Below are 10,337 nucleotides of genomic sequence, written 5' to 3'. Positions count from 1 at the left end.
GTTCCACGTGGCAGGTCAGTGGATGCTGCAGCCTCAGCCTTAGATAAGCGAGACCAACGCAGGGACCCACTGTTCCCCAACTCCGGCGGAAGAGAAGAAGGACAAAGGCTTCCCCTTCCTTCTTATTTATACCACGATTCACGTAAAAATCGTATGGAATACTGGGAACACTGCCCCTTCCTTGGTTACAAACTGGTAACCAGGGAAGGCCTAGATTAAAACCACCACAATGGGTTTGGAATCTTTTTAATGCAACCAGATTTATCATCTCTAATCCATTAGCTTATCAAAACTAGCATCTTTTAACTGGATGGCAACTAATTACACCTGTTGCTTTAAAGGATATTTTTAACATACCTGTCCTATAGCTATGTTTTGGCACCTGGGAAATTAGATATGCTCTGACAAAAGCTTATGCTGCAGCATGTTTAAAAACAAATGCTCCAAAAAAACAGTGCTCCAAAAATTATCTCTACATTATCTGATATTATCTAATCTGCAGGAATGAGATCTCTGATTTACATTATAAAACAGAAGAGCACTGAAAAAAAATATTAACTTACCACTGCTAGTTTTTTCCCAATGCATTTTAAAAATGTGAATTTATCTGCAACTGTAACTCCACCCAGGTATTCTCCAAGCTTCTCCCGCAGCACTCTTAACGTGATGTGAGGAGACACCCTAGAATGTTATTATTCATTAATACATCTGTAAGATCAAATAATGCTGACTAGTTAGTAAGAGGGGGGAAGATAATGCTCCATATGTGCTGGCTTGCATGGACAGAATGACCAAAATTGTGACCTATGTTCTAAAACTGAACCCAAATACATAACGGTTAGAGGGTCTTGGTGTGGCAGAGTCAGAACACTGTATTGTGTTCAGGTACACTGTATTACAAGGGCTGCCATAACATTAACTACCAGTATTCATAATTTATGAAACCCATACAATGGAAGAATATGGAAGTAGCTGAAATTGGAAAATTACTCCTTCAGAATGCTGTGGCTCATCTGCAGATGAATAACAGCAATACTGGAAACCAGACATCTACTTCCATATCAGTGACAAAGTTTCATGAGATCAGTTCAGGACTGCAGAACATAACTCCTTAAGCACCTAGGGCTAGAGGAGAGTTCATCACTGTCCACTTTAAGTAGCAGGCACATTCCTTTGTTTTTGTCTTCTCCAACACAAGTTTACAGTCGGGTGTGTGCATGCAAATGTATTTTAAATAAAAACCAAACACTGCAGTGTGAACATTTCCACCATGGCTTGAGTATGAGAATGCTGACACAAATATGAATTGCATCGTTTAATGTATGACTTGAAAACATGCAAATATTAACGAGCTCAGTATAAACATCACTACAGAACAAAAAGCATCTCTGCACAATAAAACCAAATGTGTAAGAGGCACACTAAAGTTCTGTAGCACAACACAAGCAATTCTAATTGCTCCTATGCTGCCCTATAAGATAAACCAGGGAACAAATCCAGGCCTGAGACTGTTAATGACCCATGCTAATTAATGTTAGCATGATTCTGGCCCAGGCAGCTATCACTCTTCAAGCAGTGCACAGACATAGCGTGGGGGACAGCACATGCCATTCTCAGTAAACATTACAAACAAGAACGAGCAGTGTCTTCCACTCAAACAGGTCTTCATTAACCTGTCAAGGTTTGTTTGCACTTTCAAGAAGGCCTATAGGCCTTTATTTCACACCCTAAGTATGTAGCAAAAACATTAGGTTTCATCTCATGAACACAGTACTTCAGTGGGCTACAATGTTTCCCTTCCATTATTTCAAACACCCTGGACTTAGAGGAGCCTCAAGATCATAAAACTGCTTTGGGGCACAAGCATGCAGCAAAGGAGATCAAAGTCTGCAGAGTGGACACATCTAAGCCACAATACTTGGTCCCTGCACCACACTACTTGGCTCCTGCTTATTTCTTTCCCAGTCATTTTTCCACATTTGCTGCAGATAATAGTCTTAGCATCCTTTATTTCAAATGTATGAAGACATATGTGAAAGATGGATACATAATTCAATACACATCCTTCCAAGGTCTTACGTGAGAACACAGATGATCTGTAATTCAAATAACTCTCATGAGCTATAATTTCTTCAAGCTGGCATCTCAGAGAAGATATGCCCTTTGAGTGGTCTTCCAAAACCAAATAAATGCAAGCTTTTTCATATGCCATTCTAACACTGCACACCCTTCATTGGTAAGGTCTGCCCAAACCGACATGGAAACCTAAACCTAAGGCATTTGTGAACAGCAGGGAAAACATCTAAGTAAGTAAAATGAATCATGGGAGAAAATTATCTAGGTATACAGAGCCTGAGAAATAGGGCAGAAATTTATCTACAAATTATTTGTTAGTGTAGCTGCGAGGAACGTACAATAATATATTTGTTAGTTGCTGCCACTGGCTAGCAGAAGACAGTCACATCAGAGTCATTTTCTTCAGGGTGTTCTTTTAAAAGTAATGCAAACTAGAGATAACTGCAGCCATCTCATCTAGAAATAAGAAAAGTGTGGCTTCTGTGGTGAGGAATGAGAAATAAATAAAAGATCACAAAAGCTGAGAAATCAAGTTCATGGGAACAAGAACTTGGGACCACAGAGAATTACACAGTTAATATTTTCCTCTAATTTTGTGGTTAATGGAAGTGGTCTGTAGTTTGACCTAGGAATCCTTTGTTAAGATGGCTCAGACAGTACTAGGATTGTCAAGCTGACTGAACAGAGCTGTCAACAATGTCCAAGCCACATGAGTAGCAGTTCCCTCTCCTGGATTATAATGAGAGAAGTCTTTTTTAGCAATTATTTAAGACACATTAGCAAGCAACAATACCCACACTGATATAAATCCACTGAAATCAGTGAGAATCCTAATTTAATTCAATGTCTCAGTGACATAAATTTACACTAGAAAACACAGGGCAGTGACAGATGTCCATCACATGAAATGTTTTGAAGTTATGTGACGGTTTGGACCTGGCTCCCTGCCAAATGTCCGAAAGTTATGACAGCAGCCGCCTTACCCCCTCCCTTCTTCCCTTAGGGTAAAGAAAAAAACTATAAAAATTAAAGAACCCAAAGTCAAGGTGCTTATATAAAAATATATCTATATTTACGTAAATTTACAGTTAAGATGTTATATACACAGTAAAAGGGGATCTCCCTCCCCAAAGGGATAGGGAAAGGGAAAAAAAAAAGGGACAAAAGGGAACAAAAGGGACACTGAACAGGTATACTAGATCAAACTCAAGAACTATACTAATAACTAACAAAACAGATCTCACCACGTCCCTTAGAACACCAGGATTGGCAGTCACGGCCAGCACTCTCCAAACCTCCACGTGGCAGGACAGTGGACTCTGCAGGCCTCAGCCTTAGATAAGCGAGACCAACGCAGGGACCCACTGTTCCCAAACCTCGCCGGAAGAGAAGAGAGCGAGGTCTCTAATCTCCGATTTATTTATACTCTGGTTTACGTAAAAATTGTATGGAATACTGGGTACTTGGCCACTTCCTTGGTTACAAACTGGTCACCAGGAAGGCCTAGACCAAAACCATCACAAGTTACCAGTCCAGATGTGTATTTTGCTCCTCTGCTGCAGACTAGAACAGCATTTACTTTCGAGTAGCCTTCCAACACAAGCAGCTGCAAGAATTAATACATTCTGCCCTACATGCTCATACCTGACCACTGTCAATCTTTTCAGCTGCAAAGAACATTCTCCTATATGGATAATACAAGCCTCAATTTAAATTAATTAAAACCTATATTCCCTGCAGATTAAGCTGAATTGACAGGTTTTGCACAGAAGCAGGCAATGTGCATGTAGAAGCTCTGTATATCTTTACATTATTTGATTCTTCTGTAACTTCTTACCACACTACATACACACAGATTTTGTGAGCAGGAGTATAAATAAAACTTTCAAAATCATGAAATATTAAAAATGCAACTCTCTGCCAGGTTTGAGCCTAGGATTGTGAACCAGGGTATTCTTTCACTAAGTCCTTTAAACAGAGAGCACACCTAGCACAAAGTGATGTATGCAACCTTTCAGAAATACTTTGTAAGAAGATATGCTGGTGTTTCATGTGCCATAATGCTTGCCCTTGAGAAACAAGGCTTCAGCTCTTTCGTTGGACTGAGAGAGCTCAGATCATAATATCCCTGTTCCTGGAAATTCACAGGCTAGCCTGTCTTCATCAAGCCACTCTGTCTTGAAGCTGGTCCCTTGCCAAAGAGTATAAGATTTTGACAATCAGGCTCAAGGAGACAGAAAAAATATAAGGCTATGATTTTACAACATAGATTATTCTGCAAAAATAATGTCATTGCTCTGAAGTGCGTTTCAATGGTCTACACCAAGGACTGCAAGAGAGCTAAGCCTGATAGGGTACAAATAAACATAATGCACTACTCACCCTCCAGAAATTTAATTTGAGAACAAGTTTCTGCTTTCAGATGTAACTGTGCTCTGTAGCAACAGTTGGACTAAATGACTGAAGGGTGGCATGAAGGGCCTACCACGTACATGAAAACTAAGACTCACCTTATAAATCCAGCTGAGACAAATTTGCTAGTAAGAGCTACAGGAACTGTATTCAGCTTGAAGTTCCACACTTCTGCTGGGACATAAAAAACATGAAGCTCCACCAACTAAAAAGAGAACAGATGACCACAACTGTAGATGTATTATAATCCTCTTCCTACACATTTTGTTCTGTTTAGGTGGACTTCCCATTTCTGTAGGCAGGAATGGTTCCTGTGATATTAGACACAGACTAGAACAGTGAAGCTCTATCTCACAATAAGGACAGCCATGAGCAGAGCAATTTGTGACTGAATGCCAGCTGACAGCATCAAAATAAGTCACATTAGAACAAACTCCACAATGAAAGTGAAAGAATAGAGAGCCTGTGCTACTGCTGTGTATCACTGTGACAGCAACGGACAGATCTTACCAAAACCAGTTGATACTCTGGAGAGTGTCATGATTACAAGAATCCCTTAGCTGAAACCCTACCTTTGTTTATCTCATAAAAAATGCAAAGCCCTGAAAGCTTGATCCAAACACCACCACGACTTGTCATTGTCAGAAAGAAAAAAAATTTCAAAATATTTCTGACAGTTGTTAATAATATTAGCTACCTTGGAAGCACAGAAATGCCCCTGCTAATGTCTGCAAAAAGAATAACTGAGCTGGTTCTGATCAAGGTTCACCGAGAGTGCGTTCAGACCTGTGGTACTTGTGGCACTGTTAATGTCTAGTGATTATTTTAGTGAAAATCAGATATTATGGACAAAGATGACACACTTCCCTGTAACTACAAGGCATATAAATTAGCTATATTCAACATTTCTGTGCTTGTTAATTAATATGAACTACAAAACTATGCTTTCTATATATACCATGTTAAAAGCATATTTTTTTCCTCTCAGGTCTTCTAGAACCTCATTTTAATATTTCTTCATTTCTATCTGTGAAATCTAAAAATATTTATGCAAAGTACAAAAACTCTCACCTGTGATGTTTGAGGTCTCATTTGACTGAACGACATGCTAGTCCCTTTATTGGACCACAGCAAATGTCAGATGGGTTTTCTAATTTTCTTTGTGATCAAAGTATTCTTTAAGAATGAGTTTCATGATAATCTGTTATTAGAGAGGTTACTCTATTAATATCCTTTCTTCTCAGTTAGTGTTCTTCACTCCATTTATGAAAATGGAAAAGTTGTTTCTGTGCTGAGGCAGAAAGCTTTCAGCTAAGTGCAAACAGACTCAACCACACCTTCTACACAAGTGAGTATCACCTAAGTAACTGAGGGAATTGCTAAATCACAGCCCTGCAGCTCTGAGAGGTCTGCCCTGGAGTGTTTTCTCTTAACATTTTCTCCCCTTTCATAAAAATACTTCAGTTCTATATAATTTTCTACACAATTTTACTGTTTGCCTAAAGACCCAGACGTAAATCCCCGCAAAACAAGATTCTTGAAGGGTCTGTATCTAACAAAGTAACAATTATTGTGAACTGCAGCAAACAATACACTGTGCCAGCCAAATGCAGTGTGCTGAGGAAACCTGACTCTGCTCGGCAACCATGTCAGAAACGTCCTTTCAGAAATTATAAAGCATGGTTCTGCTCTAACCTTGTTACAGAATCACAGAATAGTTTGGGTTGGAAGAGACCTTTAAAGGTCACCTAGTCCAACCCCCTGCAATGAGCAGGGACACTTCCCAGTAGACCAGGCTGCCCAGAACCCTGTCCAATCTGACTTTGGATGTTTCCAGGAATGGGGCATCTCCCACTTCACCGGAAAACCTGTTCTGGTGTTTCACCACCTTCACTGTAAAAAACTTCTTCCTTATATCTAATCTATGTCGACCCTTTTTTAGTTTAAAACTATTATCCCTGTCCTATTGCAACAGGTGCTGCTAAATGTTTCCATCTTTCTCCTTTCATTATGACTTTCCTCTCATTTTGAAGGCTACTTCAGTCCCTCAGAGGTTACAAACCTCCCCTGGATTTTCAGCCTGCTAAATGCCCTTGCTGATCTCCTGATCCCCTTAATAGCTCTGCCCTGATACTTCAGATTCTCCTGTTCTTGAGCACGAGTGACCAGACCTTCCAGGTGACCTTCCAGGGCTCACTCTTGTGTTCTGCAGTGGAGTTAAGGCTTCCTCCTGTCGATGGGAAGCACTTAATTAGCAGGGCCTGTGTTTTTATTTGCCTCTGCACAATTATACCACAAGCTGTCATAAATGACCTGGCTGTAACATCCCATCTCCCTTCTGGTTATTCCCAAGGCACGGCAGGTTCCAGCACGTGTTCCTGCCATTAGTCCCTGGTAAATGCAAGATGCTGCACTTTGCAGCACATGATGTCCATCCCATGCTCGATGCTTCACCACCATTCCTGGTTTACTTTCTGCAGTGAACTACGAGCAGTACACTAATTCTCCAGGCTGCAGTCAAGAACCAAACTGCTGGCAAGAGCTAAGTTAGGAACTTCATTTATCACATCTCAAAATAATCTCCAAACTTGGAACTTACTTGATACTACCACCAAGATTTGCCACCTCGGTCTCAACGTTTCTTCCTCTTTCAGTCCCCTTAATGGATAAACGAGGCAGTGGGTTATTCCTGCCTGCCCCCCGGCCCACACAGACCCCGGCCCCGCCGCCCCTCCCGCCCCCGGCCCCCGCCCGGCCCGGCCCGGCCGCGGGTGCGCAGGCGCCGCCGTCCCGGGAGCTCTGACCGCGCCGGGAAGTTGCTCTGGGTGTGCCCGCGACGCTCCCGCCATGTCGGGCTCCTCCAACGTGGCGGCCATGAAGAAAGTGGTGCAGCAGCTGCGCCTGGAGGCGAGTGTGACCCGCCTGAAGGTGAGCGCGGAGCCGCGATGGGACGGGACGGGGCGCGGCGGATGCGCCGCCATTTCACCGCCCCGGGCCCGTTGGGCCGGGGCCGCCGGCTCCGACCTGCCCCGGTCCGCGGACCTTGCTCGGGACAAAGCGCCCAGGCTTCACCCTGGGGCTCTGTGGGGGCTCCCCGGCCGGGGCGAGCCCGGGACGGCCGCACAGCCGCATCCCCTCCGCCGCCGCCCTCCTGGCGCTCGGCCCGTCCGCCCCTCGCTCCCCGCAGCCCCTCGGGGCCCCTCCCCGGGGCCGTGGACGCGTCCCGCGCGCCCTTTCCGTGCCCCCGGCTCGGGGAGCGTCGCCTTCCGTCGGACTCTGTTGAAAGGGCGGCCCGAGCCGGGACACACAACAGGCTGGCCCGGCCGCAGCACGGTAAAATGGAGACGTCGCCGCCAGACATAAATACACAAAGTGCATTGAACTCGTGCCGTGCCGGGGTGAGACACGGCCCGTCACACCAGGAGAACGCTGGGCAAACTGCAGATACGAGATACCAATGAAAGATACTACTTCTTGAAACTTTGATCGTTCTGGTTTATGAGTTCAGAGTTAGAGCAAAGAAAAGCAACACAGAGAGTTTTTTCACTGTTCTGTTTTTACGAAGGTACAGCCTGCCAGAAGCCCTATACACTATATCTCATCATAAGGATGGCTTTTCAGGGGAGGATGAAATGCCAGTTTAGTCGAGCATCTGAAACTCTAGGCTGTATTTTAAAATGATTCATGCTAGAACAAGGATCTTCATCTGTTTAATAAAGCCATCTTCAAGATGTTGCTTATCTGTCACCCTTCATGCTCAGAAGTTTAAAATGAAAATTAAACAACCAGATTGATTCTTACTCTTATATTCTTCAATGTCTTGCCTTTAAGAAACAAGCAACAAAAATTACAATGAAATGGTTGCATAAAAATCTACATGAGAATTCCTTATCCTTTTCAATGTACTTACATCCTCAGTAAAGAGAGTTCAGTGAATTCTAACACAATCTGTTATTTTGAGTAGGTTTCCCAGGCTGCCGCTGACTTGAAGCAATTCTGCCTGCAGAACGCACAACATGATCCCCTACTGACAGGAGTATCATCAAGTACAAATCCATTCAGACCCCAGAAAGTTTGTTCATTTTTGTAATTACGTGAACTACTTCAGTATCTTTCAGTGGTAAGTTCTTGAATTACAATTCATAAACTCTTTTGTCATTAAAAATAGCTGCCTTTAATGAGAGCCTTCATGAAAGACACTCAGAAAAGGCATCTGACTTTGGCAGCTGGTGTTAGTATAGATCCCCATTTTGGGCCCCCTCCTGCCCTGTTCTGGTCACAGCTATGTACTGGACACATGCTGTTCATAAGTATTAGGAGTAGCACTTTGCTGTCAGAGCTTCTGCCAGTTTCTGTTGCTGTAGCAAAGTAGTGGGGCTACCTACTACTAAGCTGGTCTTTGGACTAACCTGGTTGTGTAGTAATTCTACTCTCTGAAAGGATATTAGTTCCCTTTTCTCACATAGGATCAGTCACCTGACAGCATATGTGGTGAAACCTGATTGTGGCAGATAAAGCAGACTTTAGTTCTTAAACTTTTAAAGAACACTTCCAAGGACAGATTAGTGGTGGTCCCTAAGAAGAGCACTGACCCCTATGGGGGGATGAAGTACCCTCCAAGCCAAAAGAAAAAAAGTATGTAGTCCAGGAACTGTAGCAAGGACCATACTCTACTCAAAAAAACCTACATAGGTAGCAGTTTAAACAACTGAATACTCAATTGAATACTCATTTGGATTTTCATTCCAAAATTTTTATTAGGTTCTTTAGCACTACTGCTATCACTATGAAAACTACTCACTCATCTGGTATTCCCTAAGAATTCTGGTGATTAGATTTTAGGCTAACCTCTTTAGAAAGGTGAGTTTTAGATCCACAGTAGTCTCACCAAAACTCTGAGAGTCACAATAACTTAATTATTTTGACCACAGTAATGCATGACAATTTTATTGCGTTCCCCTTTCCCATTGCCCTGACTTGGATCTGCTGGGGATGAGAATATAGATATTATTTCAAGGCACCCCATACACAGTTAACTGTAGTTCACAATCCTTAGAAATCTCATAGCGAGTCAACCTGGAAAAATTCTGCTTTTATAGTTGACTTACATCACCCAAAGAACTGTAGTTTTCTAGATTTAAGTTTAATAGGCAGCTTTATAGAAAGGTGACCATGGCCAGACTAAATTGTTAAGCTGTTCTCCCCTCAAGCAGACTGTGGAAAGCTTCCAGAAAGTTTGTACTAGCATGAATTACCTCGTTTAAAGACCAGAGTAGTAACAGTATAGAAGTTCATGCTTCACCGTTTAACAAAAACACTTCCCCTTCTTTTGAGCAGTGAATTACAGCAGTGTAACTGAAATATGCCTTGGAGTTCTTGTGGCTTTTAAGGTTAACTTCTATTGTGAATTTTGCCAACTACGCTTATTTAAAAAATATTCTTGTACGCTGACTTGGGTTCACACTACTGTAGAAAAAGCAGATTTTTTTCCTAAATAGCTGTCCATGGCATACTCTGAAGATACGTTATTAGAAATAGAGTTGCTTCATTGAGCACTGATACCTTTCTAACTAGATTTTGGTTTTGTTTTTCAGATCTTTTACCATCTTTTCCTACTTTCTGATGTGTATGAGCAGAGTGCCTCAAGGAGTGGCCTGGTTTGAAGTCTATAGAAAAGCTTAGCTTTAACGTGCCAAATCTAACTCTACAAGTGCTACTGTCGTCAAACCTCTAACCATCTACCTCTCCAAATGAACTGTATGCTAGTTCCACGTTTCTGTTTCATAAGGGAATCAGTTTTATATGCCAAGCAAAAAATAAAAGTGTCTTGACTTAGTCTGGTCTTGAAA

The 10,337-nt window shown here is 42.3% G+C and overlaps 2 protein-coding genes across 4 annotated transcripts in view; one reads left to right on the top strand and one right to left on the bottom strand.

Annotated features, from left to right (window-relative positions):
• Positions 1-7,173, bottom strand: part of SPATA1 (spermatogenesis associated 1) — an 18,346-nt gene extending 11,173 nt beyond the window's left edge. For all 3 annotated transcript variants that reach the window (XM_027898387.1, XM_027898389.1, XM_027898390.1), the window contains exons 1-4: positions 7,084-7,173; positions 5,560-5,745; positions 4,587-4,693; positions 564-681 (exon numbers count right to left, since the gene is read on the bottom strand). In XM_027898387.1, the coding sequence (XP_027754188.1) occupies positions 564-681; positions 4,587-4,693; positions 5,560-5,595 (261 nt within the window). In that variant the 5' untranslated portion in view covers positions 5,596-5,745; positions 7,084-7,173. The remainder of the gene's footprint in view (positions 1-563; positions 682-4,586; positions 4,694-5,559; positions 5,746-7,083) is intronic.
• A 71-nt stretch (positions 7,174-7,244) lies between these two features.
• On the top strand, positions 7,245-10,337 carry GNG5 (G protein subunit gamma 5). Its single transcript, XM_027898392.1, has 3 exons — positions 7,245-7,416; positions 8,453-8,608; positions 10,083-10,337. The coding sequence occupies exons 1-2, from the start codon at positions 7,336-7,338 to the stop codon at positions 8,576-8,578; spliced, it is 207 nt and encodes a 68-aa protein (XP_027754193.1). The 5' UTR covers positions 7,245-7,335; the 3' UTR covers positions 8,579-8,608; positions 10,083-10,337.

The sequence above is a fragment of the Empidonax traillii genome, unplaced genomic scaffold (genome assembly GCF_003031625.1).
Source record: "Empidonax traillii isolate 1590-97213 ecotype Southwest subspecies unplaced genomic scaffold, ASM303162v1 scaffold594:size396842, whole genome shotgun sequence".
NCBI classification, from domain to species: domain Eukaryota; kingdom Metazoa; phylum Chordata; class Aves; order Passeriformes; family Tyrannidae; genus Empidonax; species Empidonax traillii.
Note: the sequence above shows the minus strand (reverse complement) of the source record. Positions and strands in the feature narration are given on the sequence as shown.

Excerpts from the sequence above, each read along its gene's own strand:
- GNG5 (XM_027898392.1), top strand. The coding sequence starts at position 7,336 with ATGTCGGGCTCCTCCAACGTGGCGGCCATGAAGAAAGTGGTGCAGCAG. Across the intron at positions 7,417-8,452 it reads CGAGTGTGACCCGCCTGAAG|GTTTCCCAGGCTGCCGCTGA; the intron begins GTGAGCGCGGAG and ends TATTTTGAGTAG.